Raw genomic sequence first — 23,361 nt, 5'->3', positions numbered from 1 at the left:
CATTGCAACTTTATCCTCTAAATATTTTGAAAAAAAATTAAGTTTTTTCTTGTAACCTTAACCTCATTCTTGTAATATTTCTACTCCCCCAAATTCATGTTTTTTCCCCTTTTTAAATAGTGATGTACCGTAATTTCCCGAATATAAGGCGCACCCGTGTATAATGCGCACCCCAAATTTACTTGTAAAATCTAGGGAAAATTATTGTACCCGTTTATAACGCGCACCCTAATTTTAGCACCAATAAATAGAAGAATACAAGAAAACAGAGCTCGTGTACAGATACAGAGATGTCATTTTACTGACTGGTGAAACACAGCACAAGCATAGCACATTGGTAGTTCAACACATTACCGTAAACTGACAATATTTACGGTAATAATATGATTTGACAACTTCTCCAACTTACCAGAATCTAGGAGAAAAGAAAACAGATGTGACTTTTCTTTTAAAGGCTGCTGTATAACTTGCTCGTTTCCTCATGATGAATAAATCTTTCTTCCATGGATTGATACGGTAAAATGAAAGTGAGAACGTAAGTCGGAAATCCGAGAGTGCTCATCGCTGTCAACACGACAGTAACAAAAAGCACTATTGTTATTTGGGTTTGAGTTTCCCGAGGGACCGATATAGTTGACGGACACAGGAAGTGTGTGTCCTTACATTTGTTAGGGCCCGAATTGCGGAGCTGCAATAAACCTCGACTCAAATGAGTTCAAGAAACTAAATTCTGTGCTTTATGAAGAGTGAAAAAAGCAGGATTTAACACAGACGAAATCATTCGGTCGATTAGAGTGAAGTATTACCGAAACAAAATTGGGACGTCACGTACCGTAATGGTCGGCAACGGGTCGCCGCATACGTTTCTTCAACACAACGTGGCCGTGTCAATGAAAAAAAATCGGTTTATATATATATGTAATACATATATATTTCTGTCTCCATCCATGTACCCGTTTATAATGCGCACCATGAGTTTACAAGTTGATTTTGGGGGAAAAAAGTGCGCGTTATATTCGGGAAATTACTGTAGTTTTCTTCATGTTATGACAAAAACAAGACATTTTTGCTTATAATATTTATATACATTATCACAATATTGAAAATTGTTTTTAGTATTCGCGTATTAAGAATGTATTTTCATACTACACTGACACAAACTTCCTAATTATTTCAAGAAAACTGTGATGTTATTGGTATATTTACTTTTTATATCCATATACAGTGTTTGCAAGACCCTCTGGGAGATATCACTATCCTAATGACACAATTGCCCTAGTGATTTCTAACCTGGTACCAAATCAATAAAAAGATGCAAATGTGCTTGCTAAAAATATTTTTCTTTATGTCACTGTGTGTAGATTTTCTATTCTCTACCGTATGCCATAGTACTCTGCAAAGTTCAGATGGAAGCGACTGGATTCTTGTTTGATGAATTTTTTTGGATACCTGCAATGACGATGATGGGTCTTCGAAGAATGTTCGACAGGACGAAGATGTGAATGTCCTCCAGTGAGTCAAACTGAAGGCCGTTGCTACTAGAGACTGGAGACGCCATCTTTACAATTTTTTCCCATTCGTCCTCCCAGTTCTGAAAACCATGCACCAGATTAAAGCAACGTGTTGATTTATGTAAAAATATGAATGTTATCATTTTGTACCCAGATATGGCTTTTTACCATTGTGGTGTAGCGGAGGCCCGTCTGGGTGAACTCCTGGGAGTGCAGAAGTTCCGCCTGAAACCGTGCCCGAAAGACGCCTGTGTCCGTCTCTTTCAAAACTCCATGGAGGGCTTTCCGGAGGACCAAGTCGGTGTCCTGGACCCCAAGCATGTACTGGGAGGCAGCGTGCAGCAAACAGTTGCCATCTCCTTGATAAACACATACATTATAACATTAGTGTTATACGAAGTACCAGTACCATTTTTTTGTCTGTCGTAAAACTGTCTTTTCTCATTGAGTTACAACTTTTTTCCTATATCACATTTGGTCTAGAATCATTTTTCTTTTAACCCATGGATTAAAGTGGAAAAAAATCATTTGAATGAAACTCTGTTTCTGTTATTTTGTTGTTGGTTTTTGGGAGCATTGCCAGGACTACGTGTGTGTGTGGAGGGGTAATATTGCCGGGGTGGTATTCAAGGTGCTTAATTCCATTAGAAGACAATACTCTATTGTCTGTCCCCGATGGGGGACATTCACACATTCCCATCAAGACACATTTTACACACTAAAAATTAGGGGTGTAACGGTACACAAAAATTTCGGTTCGGTATGTACCTCGGTTTTGAGGTCACGGTTCGGTTCATTTTCGGTACAGTAAGAAAACAAAATGCAAAATATAAATGTGCTAGTTGTTTATTACACACTTTTGTGCTTTCAACAATAGGAACAGTTGGCCTATACAAAGCTAGAATTCTGCTCAAAAAGTTCAGGTATTTAAAGATAATAATCCAACAACAATTTGCCTTTCAGACCCCGCGTATTGGTCAGCTTTCTTTCTGAAAGCAAGAAGAAAAAAGAAGTCCTGTGCTAAAGAGAAAAGCAATCCCAATGACAAAGATTTTAACATGTATTTTACAAATGAAATGCCTCAATGATTTTTTTTTCTTATGAACGGTTTTAAAAAGCTTTATTGGTGGATTTTCTCAAATTAAAGCGCCACAAAGAAATTAATAAATTTAACTGTGTAAGCAGGATCTGTATATTATTCTTATTATTTAATTACAGGTGTTTTAGGTCATTTCAATTTATTTTATTTAAATGGGCTATTATTTATTTTACTATGTGTTTGTATTTTACAATTGTGATGTAGTATTCATTTATATTGTATATTTTATGTTGTATAACTTTAGTTCCTATGTGAATATTAGTTCCTACTTGTTTTGTTGTGGTAAGAGGGTTCTGTATTGAATATGGGGCCGTGTTGGTTATTATTATAGCAGAGAAGACTGTAAATCAACAAAGACAAGTCAACTGTGCCCCGGTCTACCACTCAAGAGAGCTGATGGACTCAAAAAGTGGGTTACGATTGCATATTAGTTTGAAAATCGACCAGATCCACCGTATTTTTACACGAGTGACTTCCGGTCTGCCCGGTCTGCTATCTATTAGTATTGAAGCAGGAGGGCCGCGTCTCGCGTTATATAATAAACTCTGCTGTTGTTTTCGCTTGCATCGCGTTGAGCCGTTTCTGGGACGCAAGACGCGGCCGCACTGCGACTGGTGTGCATTCGCTGATTAACTTTAAAGGCCGCGTTTTACTGTGTTCTCGCGGCAGCCATGTTGTTGCGCCGTTGACGTTTCTTACTGTCCTACCGTGTTGGTCCTCATTATAGTAGGGAAGACGGAGTAAATATAATCTACACAAACAAACTGTAACCCGATCGACTCACTGCCTTGAAAAGTAAGGGTTACATTACGTCAGAAACTCGTTCGGTACGCTCCTGTTCCGAACCAAATGCCAAGTACCGAAACATTTCAATACGAATACATGTAGCGTTACACCCTTACTAAAAATGGATGGATGAATACATAAATACATTAAAAAAAAAAAAAGAATTAAAAATACATTACAAGTGCCTCAAAAAGGGCGTGTTGAGGTGAAATGCGTCATTTCACATTAATCAGGATGGTTAGAGCAGAAGGAATTAAAGATTTCTGTTCTAAGGTCCTCTGTGATCAGAATGGCCTTCTTGATCACACAGCATTTGTCCAGTACAGACAGGGCTGTGCGTAGTGAACCACATACTGTATTTTGCTATTCGGTAAAAAGTTGTTTATCCATAAAACCAACGTTGCTGTACTTAAAGGTCAAGAAAGCGGTGCAGCAGGATCTTCGTCTTTACAGTGTTAAAAGCAGAGAAGGCCCTGAATAAAATCCTGGTGTGCGGGTGTGCAGTGTCCAAGTTTCTTGTGATAGTGTCTAAAAGTGAGAGACTTGGATCCTCTACACCACATCACGTTCTGTATGCAAACTGGATAAGGTCCAGTTTGTAGGACAGCATGCCAGGCACTTGGACTACCACCGTTCTCTCTATGCACTTGCGAAGCACGGAGGTCCGAGCCACTGGTCTGTAGTCTTTCATGTCCTTTGCATGTGTTTTTTTGGGATGGGAATGATTTTGGACTCCTTCCCCTGGTTGAGGCTGCAACCAGTATCCAGGAAAAGCAGAAACAGCCTGTTGAGAACTCCGCCTAGTAACTCAGTGGTGCAACCCTTGAGCACCCTGCCTCTGAGCCTGTCAGGAACAGGGGCTTTTTGTGGATTGACTTTGTACAAGATTGGTGTCATCTGCTGTTCGTCGATGATGAGGGTTAGAGCAGAACTCGGGGTTGGCCAGGTCCAGTCGCTTGGTGTGAGGATGCAGTTGTTGTTGAACTGTGTTAAGGTAAATCAACCTATTTTCAGTCATTGGAAATGTCTCATCAAGTTTTCAGTTGGAAATGTATTTCAATAACAACACAATACTTCAATAAACTATGCAGTAAGTACTTATGCAACTCAAACGCTCGCCTTCAGCCTCAACTTTGGAAGTTATCATCATCTTCGCTCCATTTCCAGACTTTTTGAATTAAACCAGTCCAGAACATTCTTTAGTTATTCTCAACAAATGGTTTGCTTGATTTCTTGGACAAACAAATGTCTATTATATGGGTAGCCCAATAATGACGTCACAATCTAGTCAATCTAATCTCAAAGGTCAATGACAAAAATAAGTCATGATGGGGAAACTGCATGTACACACAGGATTCTTTTCAATTGAGTATCTTAACCTTGTTGGATTATAATAACAGAGCCTAATTCATAAAAGGGAACCTCGAACAGAATGACATGTAGTTCTTAAAAGATAAATGTTAGTTCGAGTTAAAATAATTTGATATTAAAACGCCTCTAAATTATCTCATTTTAATAAAATTTGTAAAATTTTAAACCAAAAAATTAACTAGGAGCTCGCCATTGTTGTTATGTCGCAGGGTAGTGGTGTCACATGGCATCGCTGCCGTACTTCCACAGTGTCACTCTTTAACTATGCAATTTAGTGATTTAAATACGCCACAAGGTGTCAATGGCGAGTTTTAAATTAATTAGAGATCAAGCCAATGAGTGCGTTTTGTCCCTTGACTGACGCCGTAGTTTTCTTTTTATCCCCAGTACCGGTCCATTGTGCCTTGTGTTTATTTGTATGTTGAGAAGCTAAGACACGTGATAATGGCTCCCAGCAACATAGTTTGTATATTGTGACTAAACATTGCCATCCGGTGTATTTGTTGAGCTAAACGAATAGCTAAAATGTTTAAATAGAGATTGACCAAAGTCTAAGTAAGTTTTGTGTGTATTTTGCATATCTATTTTGATTGTGAATTTGTGAATGCCAGTTCTCTTTGCATTGTTGTTTAACTGTAAAAGAATAAGGCCTCATTAATACAGATTGAAGCACGTTTCTTTTTGTGAACATTATTGAGATAAATGAACATTATTTTTGTTGTATTTTCACTATTTGATACCTATGTTCAATTGTATGTTGAGAAGGATGAGTTGCCGAAGCTTATGCCAATAAACCGCATAGTCCAAGCTACGAATCTGAACGCCTGTGGCCATAAGCCTTTCTCTCTGTCTTACACCACATCCACATCTTCTTAGACCTCAATGTGCAAAATAAAGTGTAATTATGGATCTGTTGGGCAGAAAATGATACGAATAGCCAGCAATCAAACTAAGTTTAATACATTTATTTGTATTCCGTGTCGCTTATTCACCGGGAAGCAAGCTTCGGGAGCAACATCTGATAAGTCTGATAAATCTGAGAACACCAGCAGGATGATCATGGATCTGGACAGCGTTTTTACGTGACAAAAATAAGCTAAGACGTCATTAGACGCCATTAGACGTCTCAATAGAGGCAAACTGCATCAACGTTTTCATGTGCTGTGATGTATGGCTTCTACCCAGCAAAGGACTGTAACGGCACAACGAACCTTTTTATATACAAAAAACACGACAAGAAAAGATTCAACAATTACTAGAACAATCACTAATGATTGTGAAATTAATCATCGCCTCTATATTCTGACGTGCATTACCACCTAACAACACCCTCTGCTGATGTATTTCTGTAACTACGGCGCAGAACTTATGTTTTAACTTCGTCCTTGTAAAAAGTCTGTTTTTGTAAATTACGGCTTAATTCTCGTTACACTTTTATTTAACAGATTTATCAATGGAGTGACAGGAAAGCAAGGGTTTAGGGAAAGATCACGACAAATGGACAAAGTATGTTTTTATCCAAATAAAAGACATTAATAACCAAGGAAATGTGCACAATGAGAATGAAAATGCTCAGATAATTAGCCTACAGTATACTGTAAACACACTCAGACACACAAACACACGTACGCACGGAAGAAGGAGCGTGGGGAGTTTCCGTGCTGTGGGCGAGATTGTGTAATTATACGACGCTCACATGTCTGATAGCAGAAACGGGGAGTTTCTCCTTTAACGGTCAACCAAGCTATGTGAAAGTAAATAAACAATTACAGGCTTCTCTCTCAACCAGTGTTGTCACAATATCAAATTCATTCCAAATAATATTGGATAGTGAAGGACAATATTATGTTCATAAATCATGTATTACTTCTGTCCCCTGTTAGTACAAGAGCCAATATGTTGTTTAGACATAAATTAGCAAATTCTAAACATTATTTTTTTTATTGTCAAATAATTAGCTCCATCTATTTGATCATTTACATATACATATATATTAGGGGTGTAACGGTACACAAAACTCTCGGTTCGGTACGTACCTCGGTTTTGAGGTCACGGTTCGGTTCATTTTCGGTGCAGTAAGAAAACAAAATGCAAAATATAAATGTGCTAGTTGTTTATTACACACTTTTGTGCTTTCAACAATAGGAACAGTAGCCTATACAAAGCTAGAATTCTGCTCAAAAAGTAGCAGGTCTTTAAAGATAATAATCCAACAACAATTTGCCTTTCAGACCCCGCGTATTGGTCAGCTTTCTTTCTGAAAGCAAGAAGAAAAAAGAAGTCCTGTGCTAAAGAGAAAAGCAATCCCAATGACAAAGATTTTAACATGTATTTTACAAATGAAATGTCTCAATGATTTTTTTTTTCTTATGGACGGTTTTCAAAAGCTTTGTTGGTGGATTTTCTCAAGTTAAAGCGCCACAAAGAAATTAATAAATTTAATTGTGTAAGCAGGATCTGTATATTATTCTTGTTATTTAATTACAGGCGTTTTAGCTCATTTCAATTTATTCTATTTAAATGGGCTATTATTTATTTTACTATGTGTTTGTATTTTACAATTGTGATGTAGTATTCATTTATATTGTATATTTTATGTTGTATAACTTTAGTTCCTATGTGAATATTAGTTCCTACTTGTTTTGTTGTGGTAGGAGGGTTTTGTATTGAATATGGGGCCGTGTTGGTTATTATTATAGCAGAGAAGACTGTAAATCAACAAAGACAAGTCAACTGTGCCCCGGTCTACCACTCAAGAGATCTGATGGACTCAAAAAGTGGGTTACAATTGCATATTAGTTTGAAAATCGACCAGATCCACCGTATTTTTACACAAGTGACTTCCGGTCTGCTAGCTAGTAGTATTGACGCAGGAGGGCCGCGTCTCGCGTCAAATAATAAACTCTGCCATTGTTTTCGCGTGCATCGCGTTGAGCCGCTTCTGGGACGCGTCTAACATGCGGCCGCACTGCGACTGGTGTGCATTGGCTGACTTTAACACCCGCGTTTCACTGCGTTCTCGCGGCGGCTACGTTGTCGCGCCGTTGACGTTTCTTACTGTCCTACAGTGTTGGTCTTCATTATAGTAGAGAAGACGGAGTAAATATAATCTACACAAAGAAATTGTAACCCGATTGACTCGCAGCCTCGAAAAGTAAGGGTTACATTACGTCAGAAACTCGTTCGGTACCCAGAGGCCTGGGAGCTTGCGCAGGATCTTAGCTGTCCCTAGGATTGCGCTCTTCTGAATGGAGACGTCGGACGTTGTTCCTGGTATCTGTTGGAGCCATGCACCCAGCTTGGGGGTTACTGCCCCTAGTGTCCCGATCCCTACTGGCACCACTCTTGCCTTCACTCCCCACATTTTCTCCAACTCTTCCTTCAACCCTTGATATTTCTCCAGCTTTTCATGTTCTTTTTTCCTGATGTTGCTATCGCTCGGGATTGCTACATTTATCACTACTGCTGTCTTCTGATGTTTATCCACCACCACTATGTCAGGCTGGTTGGCCATCACCAGTTTGTCTGTCTGGATCTGGAAGTCCCACAGGATCTATAGATCTATATATATATATATATATATATATATACATATAAATATGTATGGCAGAAAACACGGACAAGTCTGAAAAAGCAGTTTCTGCTCTTGCACCTCTCTTTAAAATAAACGGCCGTATTTTAAGCCAAAAGAAGTTCTGTGTTTGATAGAACAATATGTCTATATGCTGCAATAACAGATCCATGGCGCATTAAGCCCCCGAACTATTTTTAGTTTGTCTGTTTTACCCTGGAAACCCCCATTTAGAGACATCGTGCAACCGCTTTTGTTTCAACCTAGCCATAAAAAGAAGCTCAGTAATTATATTTATTATTCGAAATGTGTGTCATTATTAGTTTAGAATCATTAAATGATGTCTAATATTTAGTTAAACCAGTTCAGGGTGTCCCCTTACCTACTGCCCGTAGTTAGCTGGGATAGGCTCCAGCACCTCCGCGACCCTCGTGAGGAAAAGCGGCATGGAAAATGAATGAATGAATGAAAAAAAAACTTTAAAAATGATTCACTCACATATCTTAAACTTTTAAACAAATTACTTCACATTGAAAAAAATGGGTGTCTGTAAAAAGGTCACGGATATCTGCCTCATAACTATCGCTTATTTGGATTTTTTTGTTATTGTGATACATGCTACATGCTAGTTTTTGGATTGAAAAGAGGTAAGTGCGCGATGATATCTTGTTAAAATCGTGGCGTCTTTAATTATGCTCTTTCATGCGCTCACCTCCAGTTAGGGTATTGTTTAAAAATGTATGTATTTATTTTTAAATGCCCTCCTGTTCAAAATGTTTCCTCTCAGAAAATTGAGATTTTAAGCTTTCCAAAGATGTATCACACATGCATGCATATAGGACAATTTTGAGTTTGGCCATATTGGGGATCTCACAGCGGAACTTCAAGTCGAGTTTTTTCCGCCATTTATATATATACATATATATATACACATATATATTTATTTATATCGTATTGTGAACAGAATTATACAAGTGTATAAACACATCACGCACATATTCACATATTGTGTGAAAGTAGTTGCTGTTTGAAAATTCTATAATACAATGACTGAAAAATCAATATTGATTTCCATTAGCACACCTAAACACTTTTGTACTTCATGTTAGCAAAACTAGTGGACTTTCAACAGAAAAAAAAAATGTTTTCATTGAGCATTTTTCTTTTGAATATATTACACATAGTTTAAGTGTCTTTGCTTAAAGAGTTATTCAATATTAAAAAACATCCCCTTTTGTCATATTTATTTAATTAGTAGGGATGACCTGACTGCACGTTTTTGCACCCAAATTCGAGTCAAGTGATTCTGAGAAAAAAAGAAAGTTTTAAACATATTACTGTCCCATTGTGCCGCCTTCATAATGTGAATTATTTTTATACAAGAATAATAAAGAAAAACGCTTGTCTTGATCAAATGCTTCATTGAGTGATTCCAATCAAATCCACTCATGCTTTGACGCTCACGCTGCTGAGAACAGCCTCCCACTTCCACAATGGATTGCCACAGCAAACACCATTTACTATTTACTACCATAGTGTTTAACAATTTAAACGATGATTGACACATTCGGCCCTTTGATGGTAGAGCTACCAAGCTACTCTGGCAAGATCAAAGCTACACCTTTGTCAATCATTGTCAACTTAAATAGCTAATTCCAGGGCACTGCTGACCAAGAAAAGCACCAGGAGGGAGACTGAGAGGCTGCACAAGCATGAAGCCGAAAAACATAAATATATTTTTTCAATTAAAAACACGATCACCCAAATACGATTCCTAAATATGACGCGATCGGCCTGATTTCTAATCATGTGATCGGATCGTGACATCATAATCATAAATGTTATCAGTTTGAACCTGAAGCTTGATTTTTCACGGGGATACAGTCATGCAGTACATTGTTTCATACCAGTGCAATACAACATTATTTGATTCAAAAGTACATCATTTTGCTGACTCGAGGGCCTTCTTGGGTCTTTCTCTTCTTGTGCAAAAGTGAGCAAAGACCCTTCTTGTTGCAACACTAAACGCAGCAATTTCCTAGCTTGTGCTTTTCATCTCCTCCCTCTTGGCTTGTCAAACACTCAGCCAGTCTTGGACTTTCCGCGGCGGAAGGGGACGGGGAGCGGAGGCAAAGGAGGAGAGGAATGAGGAGAATGCTTGCGTTTTATCTTGATGCGACAGTCGATTGCTGCTATCGCCAGGCACGTCAAGTACAAATCAGAATGAAACGGTATGGACAAAAGTATTAGGAATGGCTGCAACTGAAATGAAAGAACACATGTCAGCTTCCACTCTTATGGGAATGCTTGTCAAAAGGCATTGGTTGAGATTTCTTTTCGTTTGAGAGCCAAACTCTTATAAACGTGGCCTTTATCCTTGTAGGCTTGTACAATGTTGGACTTCCCCTAGATATATTTTATTCTTGTAATATTTTTACTTGTTAATTGTGCCTTTAACGAGAGATACTTTGGACTTTTCTCTACATTTGATTCCATAATATGCCTTAAAGATGCAAACGTGCATAAATATACTGTTTCTTAGTAGTGGGCTAAGATTCTTCTTGAAAACACAGACCTAATCTTTAAAAAGGGCTGGTTTCCAATAGACACATGACACATCATTATTTTTACCGGTCAGTAGCTAGTACTGACACCCCAAAACAGTAGATTAAAAATTGGATTAAATTATGCACACTGCAAATTGCGTTTTGTGTGAACCCTGATTAAATAGTTACATAATTTAAATGCCAGTCTATAGGGATGTAACGGCACATGTATTTGTATTGAACCGTTTCAGTACGGGGTGCTCGGTTCGGAACGGAGGCGTACCGAACGAGTTTCTGACGTAATGTAACCCTTACTTTTTGAGGCTGTGGGTCGATCGGGTTACAGTTTCTTTGTGTAGATTATATTTACTCCTTCTTCTCTACTATAATGAGGACCAACACGGCAGGACAGTATAACTCTGCTTTATTTCCCCGTGCCGTGCCAGGAACTCTCGTGTTCAAATGGAATGGAATTTTATTGTCATCATCATCGGTATCATTGACAATCATTGACAATTACAAAATGTGATATGATTAGCCCGAAGGAACAGAAGAAGAAGAGAAAGGCGGACGAGATGAAACATATGCTTATCAGTTTCCCGTCCCCCATACAACTAAAGACGTACATTCAGGCATGGAACATACATCAAAACTGTACAATAACACAATAAACAATCTGAGTTTAGTAACTTAGCGTCCAGTCAAGCAGCTCAATTAATTTCAGGGCGTACAAGGTTATGGCTTAGTCATGTCCCTGACATTTTTGCATCTGTTTGCTGTGGAACATTTTGTTGTGGCTATGTGTGTGGCAAAAGTGATTATGTGTTATCACAGCTGGTGTGAGTAGCGGCAACAATTGGCGCTCAAAAGCATCCAACTACAACACAAACAGCTAGGAACTAATATTCAAATAAGAACTAAAAAACAACATAAAATATTAAATATAAATGAATACTGCATCACATCTCAAAAAATAAATACATAATAAGATAAACAATAACCCATATAAATAAAATAAATTGAAATGAGCCAAAACAATAATAATAATACACAATTCCTGCTTACAGTAATAAGGACCGCACGTGGAGCAGAGGATGCTGCAGCCGCGCGCACCAAAACAAACAACAGCAAACAGCAGTAGTAGTGGACGTCATGGCTAATGGCGCTAGATTTGGCAATAAGCCAGAGCTTGCGGACCCTCCCGCGACATTAAGGTCTCCCATTTGGGAACACTTCCACAGCTGGAGATATTGTAACTGCAAGCAGGTCTGCTCTTTCTGCAGATAATGTGGATAAGCTGATTTTTCAAGCAAAAAACATGAAGATAGAGTGAAAGTCATCAGGGCTAAAGATTGGGTGGGGGGGGGGGATAAAAGGTAATATGAGAAACTTGAAACTGTTCAGTGTTGCAACTGTTCAATTTTGAACATCAGATTTTTTTTAAAGAAAAAGTCTGAGCCAATGTTATTTATTTTTGTTTTTCAAAATATCTACATTTCAGAATATTGTATTTTCTATTTTTGAGCAGAATTCTAGCTTTGTATAGGCTAATTTTCCTATTGTTGAAAGCACAAAAGTGTGTAATAAACAACTAGCACATTTATATTTTGCATTTTGTTTTCTTACTGTACCTAAAATGAACCGAACCGTGACCTCAAAATCGAGGTATGTACCGAACCGAGATTTTTGTGTACCGTTACACCCCTACCAGTCTGTAATTTTAAGTTTGTCATTGTAAAACAAATGCTATACTGCATATACACAGAGCAAAACACTGAAAAAACAAAATGCAATGCATAAAATTAATATGGAACACAACTGAGATTAGCATGTTGGCGTGGCCCTCGACAACTGTCCTGTAATAGCTCTCATTTCAAAACCACACCTAACTGAAACCACAAAACAACAAATATAAGTGTCATGTGAAAAGAATCCAAACAATGCATTATCAGGAATATACTGTACTGTACAATATGTCTAAGACTGGCCATAGGGACCTCTAAGATTCTTGTTTACTCTTTGTTTTGTTAACCCGGCCATTTAATGTGGGCGCTGCATGGTGGTGAAGTTTGATGCGTTGCTTGCAGCTTCTACTATAAGACCTATATTGTGTGTCAGGGGTGAAATTTAATTTGTATGGCCAATGGAAAGCTGTGATTGGTATGACCTTCTCCGGGTGGTTTTTCATTGACAGACTTTTGTGACGTATATGCGTGCAAATGACTCAGCAGCAGACATTTTTAGCGTGTTTGCCCTCTGATGAATGTCGCATCTGGGTCCTTCAGAGTTGAACAAACTTTAAGCTCTGGTGTGTGTGACTGTGCATATTACCTAGGTGAGTGACATCATATTCAAACGACAGCAAGCTCTTGTAGAGGAAAGTTTTTACAAATTTAGGGTGCTTTTTGAAGAGGAACTGAACTGATGTGAGCAAATGTGTTCTTGAGTCAACAGACACGCGCACCTATAAGTTCCTCATCTATGCTGTCACATTGATGTCTGTGGTGAAAGGTACATGAGCTTCCTCATTCCTTAGTTTGGACTAATGCTTATCTTTAGTGCAGGGTTCACAATAAACTGCCAAAAAACGCCCCCACTATGCAATCCTGACACCAAAAAAAGTACTTTTCGGGCCCTCGCACCTCTTTCCTGTGGCGCCTCAAAATGACAACCATATTTTAACAATTTGCATTACCCATGTTCAAGAATAAGCGGATTTGATCAAATTCCAAAGTAAGGAGTCAAGCCCTGGAACTCACCCTCTCCAAACCAAAATTGCTGCATTTTTTGCTCATTTTGGAGCAAGGGCCCTAATATTGTGAAGTTTAAATAACGCAAAATAACTGACTTCCAGTTTGCTTCAAGCCCTCGTATTGTGTTGGGGTCAAAATTGACCCGTTTTCAAATTTTCGTATGGAAAAATTAATGGTACTTTTGACATATCCAAACTTGAAAACGGGTCAATTTTGAGCCAAAAACAATATACTGCAAAGGTTTAGTATTTTCAGGCCAAGTTAATTTACAGATCAAATTTTATTCACTGGCAAAAATATGGGCTCATTTCTAACACAAGACAAGGGTTAGATGGGGCTTCTTTCTTTTGCAAGTTTACACATAATAGAGATCCCACCAAATTTCATATTGCCAAGTGAAACTGCCCACAGGACCTGAATGACATTAGATATATACTATACAATATACACACATATACATACCCATATTAATAAAGTGGTATTGAACCAAAAATAGTATTCTACTGTATATAAATATTTACATGAACATACCTGCATGTCTATAGGGTTTTAGAGAATAAAAAATCCTTCATAATGACAATTATATCTTTTTTTTTTTTCAAACACTTTCTCTGGCCCCTCACAGGAGGTTATGAAAAAGGTTCACGATCACTGCATTTAGGGCTGCTCTAAAAATAGAGTCCTCTGTACAGTGCTTGACAGCTGCGCTTGGTTTACTACAACGTAGCTAAAAGAGCGTAGTCACGTTTGATTTAACGAGGCCTAGCCAGCTGTGACACACCTGACGGCATGAGGGATGGTGTAAATCTTCCCGGTGACAAAAATCTATTTAAGAATCTGCGAGATTTACACCCCCATTGCACACATCGTGTAAAAGACGGGGCAGACCCCTGAGTTGTAAATAAAAGCTTGCCAAACCACAGAGTTCCCCAGCGTGCTTCAGAAGGGAGTGCGGGCGCTTAGATGTTCCACGCCTTTTAAGAATATGTGACTTGCCAAAATTAAAAAAGAATCCCGGGTCATTGAATGAGTAAAGCGAATGCAAAACTCCTCACTGCTGTGACTGGAGCATTCCATCGTCCCTAGTAATTTGTGAAGCCAAAATTTCGCAATGAAAAACTGGTAATGGAAGCACCTGTATCCTGGAAAAACACTCAATGATTGCAAAAGATTTTTTTTCATTCTTTCATGAGAGGTTTGTAAAGACATTCAAATTTATAGACAACAGGAAGTGAAGTGCAGTCACAAGATCACTTCACAATTCTGTCAGACGAAACATTGCACGAGGCGTGTGACACAGTCTGAAATGGTAGAAGACCGAAACTTTTTTCGGCATCATAATAAAGAAAAGCGTGACACCAATACTTAGTTACTTAATAGTAAGCAACTGTTACAAACATCTCCCAGAAATCCTTTCTACATTCCCTTTGCCACACGTACAGACTTTGCCTTATCATCAATTGTCTCCTTCAGTTATTCAAAATAGTCACGGCAGCCGCCGTAGACGTATCCATAACACCTCCCGCAGAGACCAGGTTATGGGCGTCCATCTTTCTTCAGTAGAATCTCGCGGGATGAGACTTCATGAGAGTTAAAAAGCTTTTTTCGAAAAAGCCTTCAATGGAAACATATTGTTTTTATTTTGTAAAAAACTTATTGGAAACACTTGCCTGGTACACCAGACTCACCGGTGTTCCAGGTATTGAGTCTGGCCACCATTCAGCGGATACAATTTCCAGGGCGGAGCAAGCCACAGCAAACAGACAGCTGGGTGGACCAATCAGCGACGGGCAGACGTGACGTTTGTAAAACGACGAGGGCAGGACGAGGGACTTGCGCGCGGAAGTAAACATACGAGGAGAGCGGAGTTTATTCAACATGGCTAGCGCGAGACAGACTGTTGTCAATGACTCGTGTCGATGTGTTTTTGGTAATTTAAAACTGATTTTACCGTGGATTGGAACATATTCTCGGCTCTCCTGTTCACCATCTGTGTTGTTGTGGAGACGACTTTCGACGCGCAAGAGTGACGTTGCTCGTTAAGAACACGTCACGCAAATAAACAAATCTGATTTGTCGATTGATCTTGTACCTGCTCGAGAGGCCGCTAATGGGCTGGTTCCCAGACTTTTCTCTCAGTGTTTGAAAAATACAGGGAGAACAGTCTGGCCGTGCCAGGCAATGGAAACACACCTACTTAATGTAGTTACAATTACATTGTTGACCAACAGCGTTACTCATTGACCTCCTGTATCACACAATTCTTCAAATTTCACAACTTGGCCTGCTATCTTCGACTTTCTGGATGGATGGTACCCAACCAAAGACATGAAGAGATCTTTTTTGAAAAGGTTTGTCACAAGGATAAAGGGAAATCAAATGGCTCAGAATACGGTGAACATCACACTTGGAGACTAAGGTCATAAACCTCTTAGGGCACTCTGGCCAATCAAAAACCTGAAAGTCACCTCAAAGAAAATCATCTCCTAAAAAGGAAGTTTCAATACCAGGTAATTCAAGGATAAGTGGAATCACAGCAATACAAACAGTTGAAACAAGGTTGTACTTTAAAACACAAAACAGCCGATTTCTTAAATACATATTTGCTACTACCACCAAGATCTGCACCCGCGGTGGCTCCACTCGGGCCTTCGCCTGAGGCATCCGTGACCACTGCGGCCGCCTTCCTACTCGGCGAGACCTGAGGCGAGGGGAGAGAGCGAGCCTCTCCCTGCCGCTGCCCCGCAAACAAAAATACACGCGATCGCTGGCTGGAAAGGGGGAATCACACATTGCGTCCGTGACAGTAGAACCGAGGAAGAAAGTCCATCGTCCATCTTTGGAAATGTGTGGTTTATTTTGTTCCCGATGTTAGGGTTCGCTACTGCGGAAACAAGGTTGTACTTTAAAGCAAAAAACAACGGAGGGATACGTTCAATGGTTTATTAAATAAAAAAATACACACGATCGCTGGCTGAAAAGGGCGAATTACGCAATGTGTCCGTGACAGTAGAACCGAGGAAGAAAGTCCATTGTCCATTTTTGGACATGTGTGGTTTATTTTGTTCCCTATGTTAGGGTCCGCTACTGAGGAAACAAAGTTGTACTTCAAAGCAGAAAAAAAGGAGGGAGGCGTTCAATGCGTTCAACACGATTTGACCAACATTGTGACAGCCGATGCCGAACAAAAAATGACGTAATGTCCGGTTATAAAATCGCGCCAGCAGCACCTCCTCACACAGAGAGCGCCAGTGAGCAACACGGGACAAGTGTGTGAATGTGTCCACCCGCGTCATTCTCAGGACATCTCTACATGCGTGAAAGCAATGAAGCAAGTAAATCCTGCGTCACCTTACACAGGAATTTCCCTGGATATATGTGTGAAAAGTGCTATAGGAACATTTGGTGCTACAACGCTTCACCTGCTTTCAACCAATCAGAGGAACAAATAAAATAATTTGGGAAAAAGGCACAAGAACAGCAAGAGCAAATGAATCATCCCTTACCGTTGGTCCGTAAGGGAACCATCTTTTTCACCTCCCGACACCAGTTGAGCTTCTTCTCCTGCTCCAGTGAGGCCTGCATAACCCGGTCCAAGATGGCGGCCTGCACCACCTCCCGGAAGGCCTGTGGGAAATGGTTCATCGCGATCATTTCCAGCGTGTAGCGGTGCATGCCGCGCAGGTGGTGCATCAGGCCGCCGCTGGCCGCCGGCTTCACCACATCGTTGGGCACTCGCTGGCGGATCTTCACCGCTTTCAACAGATTGGACACGAACAGGAACTTGGGGAGGAAGTTCTGGCCCTGCGACATGGCAGCAGGGAAGGGGAACCAGCGGATGGTAAAGCGGCGGTGGTCCAAGGCGGAAACTACAAAGGAGGGAGACGGTGGAGTCATTAAGTCTGTGAGGAAATGTCATCTGGAGATTCCCTTTTTCTCATATTTTCAATTGGAATAATTTATAGCTTGCTTGGGAAAGCACCACAAACATAATTATCATTCACTAAATCAAATGAAATCCACAAAGAGATCCTTGTATTCCGCTTTTGTCTCGACAAAGAAAAAAAACACTAAAACACCACGCTCAGTGTCCCGTCACGCTCAGGGGGCAATTCCACAATGCATTGCTGAAACTCACACAGTTTTAAACTTTTGAACTTTTGATTGAAACATTTTAGATGCATTCTAGATTTAGATTCTCTGACATTAAATACATATTTTTACATTAACAAAATCAGTAAAGGTTATTAAAATATCAGTGAACAGTCTTTTCTACACAGTACATTTTAATCTTCATCAGGGTCGCCGCAGGATTCAACAAGCCAAATTTCTGACATTTTTAAGACCATAATGAATACAGTTTAAGACCCATTTCACATTAATACTGGAAAGAAAACAAAAGACAAAGGAAAATTGGAGGCTCAGAATTGCTTGCAAAGTATATAAATTTATTCACAGCTCTTTAACATAACAATATAAAATGCTTAACCTTACTGAAAACACCAGGAATTTCTCTGTTGTGAATCAAGTATTGTAAACTACAGCCTATGGCCATTGGCCACTTACCCATGGTTGCAAGTACTGTAATTCGGTTCTGTTTAAAGTTTTCTACGCTCTAAGCTGTCAACACACAACGGCGCGTTATAATAGCTTGTGGTGTTCAATAAATTCTGACCATGCAGCACAAGCCGTTCCGCTTTGTAGTTACATTATAGCGTACCCAAAGATCGAAACATTTAAAAGCAAGAGTGAAGTTTATGTTCTAAATAAAAGTAAAGTCAATAGATTTTCTAAGACCTTTCAAGGTCGTATTTAAGACCTTTTAGGAGAATTTTAGACATTAAATTCAAATTATTGGATTTAAGACTTTTTAGGACCCTGCAGATACCCTGTTCATCTAATAAGCAGTTTAAATGATTGTTACACTCAAAGGAGCTATGAACATAGCACACTGGTAGTTGTAGGAGATAAGTTTATGTAAATTGCAAGTTTGCTGACATGACAGCAAACTAAAAGCTTTTTACTGAAAAGTCGGAAAGTCAGCCAAACTTTGCATGTGTGACTCGTCACCTCCAACTTCCTGCATGCCGATTGTGCTGATGCTGACGGCGAAATAAATTTTCAAGTAATATTTGCTTGTTTCACACAGCAAATAGATAATAATAAATGTAAAAGATAATAGATATATAATACTTTGTATAATAGTTCCTGCTTTATCATTCTTATTATTCTCATAAATGTTTTACTTTCTGCTAGTTTATTAGTTTATACTTTTTTGTTCATTCAAAAAGCATTCCCAAAAAAAAAAAAAAAAAAAAAAAAAAAAAAACTTTACTTGTAAATTAAGCCTTTGTTTTGTACAAATTATTTCTCATTATTAATTCCAGGGTCATTTTATGCTATTTTTTTTTAAAAATCATGCTGTAAGAGCATTTGTGAAAAAGAGCTATAAATTTAAAATACCACTACACCAACTTTTTAACTTGTTTTAATACTATATTCTCATAACATTATCATTTGTTTTTTTATTACTACAATGTTAGACTATTGTCTTATTTTCCCTGATGGCTTTATCGTTATATTACATCTTCTTGCCAAATAATTCTTGAAAAAAAATACCACTTTAATGTAGTTGTATGTTTTTTCCCATAATAGTAAAACTACGTAACAGTATTGAAACTATCACTTAAAATTACGGTAAAAATTTTAACAGCCCTTTTAAACATTTTTACATCTTTTTGTGCTTTGCTTTGGTTATTACTGTTCCTTTAAAGGGTATCATAATACTAAGGGGCTGTGAGATATCAATAGAACCGTTATGTGGCAAGATAACAAATATTAATAAAGTTAACAAAAAAATAAATCACATTCATGACCAATCATCAAAAATAGATCGAAAATTACGAACATTTCCGAAAGTATTCCGGAAACAGCCGAATGGGGCGGAGGCGTCACAACAAGGAAATAAAAGGTCGAGGCAGGTGCCATCGTTGTTTATCGACGAGAGAGTTGTGTTCGTGTTTTATCAAAAAATCGCTAAAATGGTTCAAACCTGTCATGCTATGTGGTGTAGAAATAGCTATTTGTCGCAATGTAGTACCCATGAGTTCCCAAACGCGAGAAAAAGAGCTGGACTACGCAGACAATGAGTAAAGTTCGTCCGTGCTAAGAGGACTAATTTTGCAGACCCAGCCTCCGGCACGGTTTTGTGTGGTGCACATTTTACACCTGAGAGCTATTCGAACTATGGACAAATGAAATCAGGTTTTGCTAAGAATTTGCTGCTGAAAGCAGATGCGGTGCCCACCATACACACGCAGCCACCTAAATGTCCCGAGATATCAAGAAAGAGGACGATGACTGCCTCTGATGAGACCAACCCACCACCCCAGGCTAACCAAAGGAGCGGAGCAGCCAAGCTCGAAATGGCCAGAGTGAGTACTCTTTTATAATAAAAAACATATCACGCATTGGATATAGGACTGGACACATGTATAAATTGTCGCTCGTAAAATAAATAGAACAAATCCTCTAATCCCATTCATATTTGGGTCTGTTGGCAGAGCAAAAACCTATGATAGCACAATAAATGATAATTATTCTATACATTACTTTATTTTGCAGTCACGGTGTATCAGCTTCACAAAAAGAAATGCAAAACAAACCATTCGGTGTTTCCCACACGATCTGTTGCCGGTGTTTCATCAGTGTGATTGCTCCCCTCAATGATCCTTTAATTAGGCTGCATTGACTTTCGTTTGGGCTCAAATTGATAACCCAAAACACCAAAGAAAGGTTCATAACTCTCCTCGTCACCATTAGAAGAACGTTCGTTACGTCGGATTCGTCGCTGCAACTAGAAACAAAATTGTCCACCATCATCGCCGCCATTCAGTACTTAGCAATGAGCCGGTGGTTTCCTTGTTGTGACGTCATGCACACAGTATGTTAGATTTCCGGGATCTCGGGGGCCGGTCGTTTTAGCTTGACAATTGATCCAAATTTCTATCATTTTATTGGTGTTGCGATATGTGTAATTACACGAAGTGGCATGATATGAATCCAAAAGGCATGCGTTTATGGATAAATGATGGAATATTAGCATTTCCCCAGGTGTAATACCCTTTAAAGACATTTTGGTTGATACAGTACCTGGAACCTAAATTTAAACAATATATCAAGCATGCAATGAATGCTTGCTAAAGGCAAAAATGTTCCTTAAAACATTTTCCCAATTGCCGGTATTTATAATTTAATCTACAAGTCTCAAACTAGGCCGTATCAAGTTTTCCACGTAAAATGCTTCTAATATTTCAAAAAGTACTTAGAACAGTAAATTGTCTATGCTTGCTAAAGGTCTCGTTGATACATTAATATCAATATGTAATGCTATAGACAAGTTATCAATAGCAACACAAAATACGTTTGGTTTGATAAAATGTATTCTAGAAATCATTCATCGCATTGTACACTATGTAGGCAGAGGCTACTCTATTTTGGCATTAGCTATCCATGTACATGCACTTACATTAAAAGGAGGTTTTCAGTAGAGGCGTACGAAACTTCCAATTCTTAGATTATTCGCGATTCGGCCGTGGAGGATTCGAGAACGATTCACAAAGATCTAAATTTCGATTATTGAACTATACCCATGAAAGCAGAACTAAAACACAGTCAGCGCAGTCTTCGGGACGCAATGAGGAATGGACCGAGAGTAGATATCATGTTCAATATCATGTTCAACTCATGCTGCTAGATAAAATAATACCTGACTGTGGCAGACGGCCGCTACAAACAACGCCCAGTTGCTACAAACATACGGCCACAGACAGCTACGGTAGATATCACATATATGTAGAACTAGATGCGAAATGACGGACGACGGCGGCGTTAGAACATGTATTGAGAATTAGATGCGAAATGACAGACTTGCCGGTGTTAGTAATCAGCCGTCATCTTAAAGCAGTAGACTTCTCTAGAAGGCTCCGTTGTAGCAAACCTAATTAACTTTTTATCTAAAATACTCCTAAATCGGCAAAATCTTGACTTGAATCCATCTTTAAATTTAAGCTCGGCAGTCATTGATAGATAAACCACCAAGTAGCACTGGTGCATAATGTGCTCCAATACAGCAGGTATCAGATATTTATTCTGAACACTGCAAAAACCCCAAATCCTATCAAGACTTACAATTTAGACTTAAACTTAATACTTAACTTGAACTTAAAAATAGCTTGACACAAATAGAAATTCAATTGAAACACAAGGGGAAAACGCTTAACTTTAAACTGATGTGTGTTATCAATCATAATGACATTTTTAGGTGAGAAAAAAGAATGTATTCAAGTTTTTTTTGTGAAAGCAGTGATTATTTTTCTAGTCACGTCTGAGATGCAATTGTTGGCTGTTGTCAACAATGTACATCTAACATAAAGACTTTGATTGTCTAAAAATGGTTCATACTCGATGACTAAAATATTCAATAGCTGCAGCCCTAAAATCTTCAGAGACATAGTTTAGGTTAGCGTCATGAGAATCATCACCCATTAGACACAATAAATCTGAGTATCCACCTGTTTTAATCTATACAACAGAACAAAATACTGAGTGAACTTATAAACTGCTAAATTAACTATTAATAGCTTTTTGTTATGCGTTGTGCCATGAGATTTTTCTTGTGTAAAATGCGTGCCGTGGTTCAGTAAACGCTGGAAAACACTGCTTCAAGGGACAGAATTTGGACCGTGAGCCCACAGTTTGACACCTGGGCCATAGATGTTAGGGTAATGTCTCCACTGGCAGGTGCAGGAGTAAGAAGGGGGAGCAGGCATACTACAACACACACTAGAACATGTCAGTGACAACGAGGCTGACGTAATCCCCCAACGACAACAATACCAACCGACGAGCCTCCCCCCACTCCCCCAAAAGTGTGCGCTAAAGAAACGACCGTAGCCCGGCTAAATGTGCCCGCGACTGTCCGCTCGCCGGAGGAGGATGACGTCTTTGTAAACAATGGCTGTCGTGAGCCGCTTCCTCCACCGACTCGAGGAGGCCCCGTACGGCCGCCACTACCAACGCCCCCTCCAGCCTCCTCGGACTCGCCTGGCGAGCTGAGCCGAGGACACGCGTCGTCAGACCGGGCTTACCTGTCCGACGTGCGCGGGGGCTGGTGCTACAACAAAGCCCGCCGGATGCTCGCCAGCCTCGTCCTCTCGCTAGGCGCCATTCGAGCGTCTTCTCTTGGCGCGGCTATTTTTTGGGAGGTGCGGGCGCTCGCACTTTGACGAGCCCTCTCGTTCACAACGACACCACGCGTGGACGTAGACGATAAGGTTTAAAACCATGAAATTAAAGAAGAGATAAAGAGAGGGGGAAATAAAGCCCAAGTCAGGGGGATTTCCACGCAGGGACTTTCCGTCCACCCATTTTTTTCCCTCCCTGACTCAAGTCACCCTCCTCCCTCTCGTCTCACCCCTGGGGGCTGTTACGCTCGTTGCCGCCAGGGGGCGCTCCTACACGGCGCTGTCTTTACTGTACAAAAACTACCCACAGAAAAACTATATCAGTAAAATAATAACCACTAGTACAACAACAATAAAATATTAAAATATATGAATAGAATTTTGAGATTTTACGAGACTCATTTTTTCCAGTTTTAATGTAATCCTGCCCATTCTTATTGTCATTATATATCTACATATAGTGTATTTAAAATAGTTTA

At 39.4% G+C, this 23,361-nt stretch overlaps 1 protein-coding gene across 1 annotated transcript in view; it reads right to left on the bottom strand.

Moving 5' to 3' along the window:
* The window catches only part of tnfaip3 (tumor necrosis factor, alpha-induced protein 3), a 33,870-nt gene extending 10,773 nt beyond the window's left edge, over positions 1–23,097 (bottom strand). The window contains exons 1-4 of the mRNA XM_057848502.1: positions 22,787–23,097; positions 17,144–17,506; positions 1,680–1,870; positions 1,450–1,591 (exon numbers count right to left, since the gene is read on the bottom strand). Of these exons, the coding sequence (XP_057704485.1) occupies positions 1,450–1,591; positions 1,680–1,870; positions 17,144–17,450 (640 nt within the window). The 5' untranslated portion in view covers positions 17,451–17,506; positions 22,787–23,097. The remainder of the gene's footprint in view (positions 1–1,449; positions 1,592–1,679; positions 1,871–17,143; positions 17,507–22,786) is intronic.
* Positions 23,098–23,361: the final 264 nt, after the last annotated feature.

This window comes from Corythoichthys intestinalis, chromosome 10 (genome assembly GCF_030265065.1).
Source record: "Corythoichthys intestinalis isolate RoL2023-P3 chromosome 10, ASM3026506v1, whole genome shotgun sequence".
Lineage (NCBI taxonomy): Eukaryota > Metazoa > Chordata > Actinopteri > Syngnathiformes > Syngnathidae > Corythoichthys > Corythoichthys intestinalis.
This window is presented reverse-complemented; position numbering and strand designations above follow the sequence as displayed.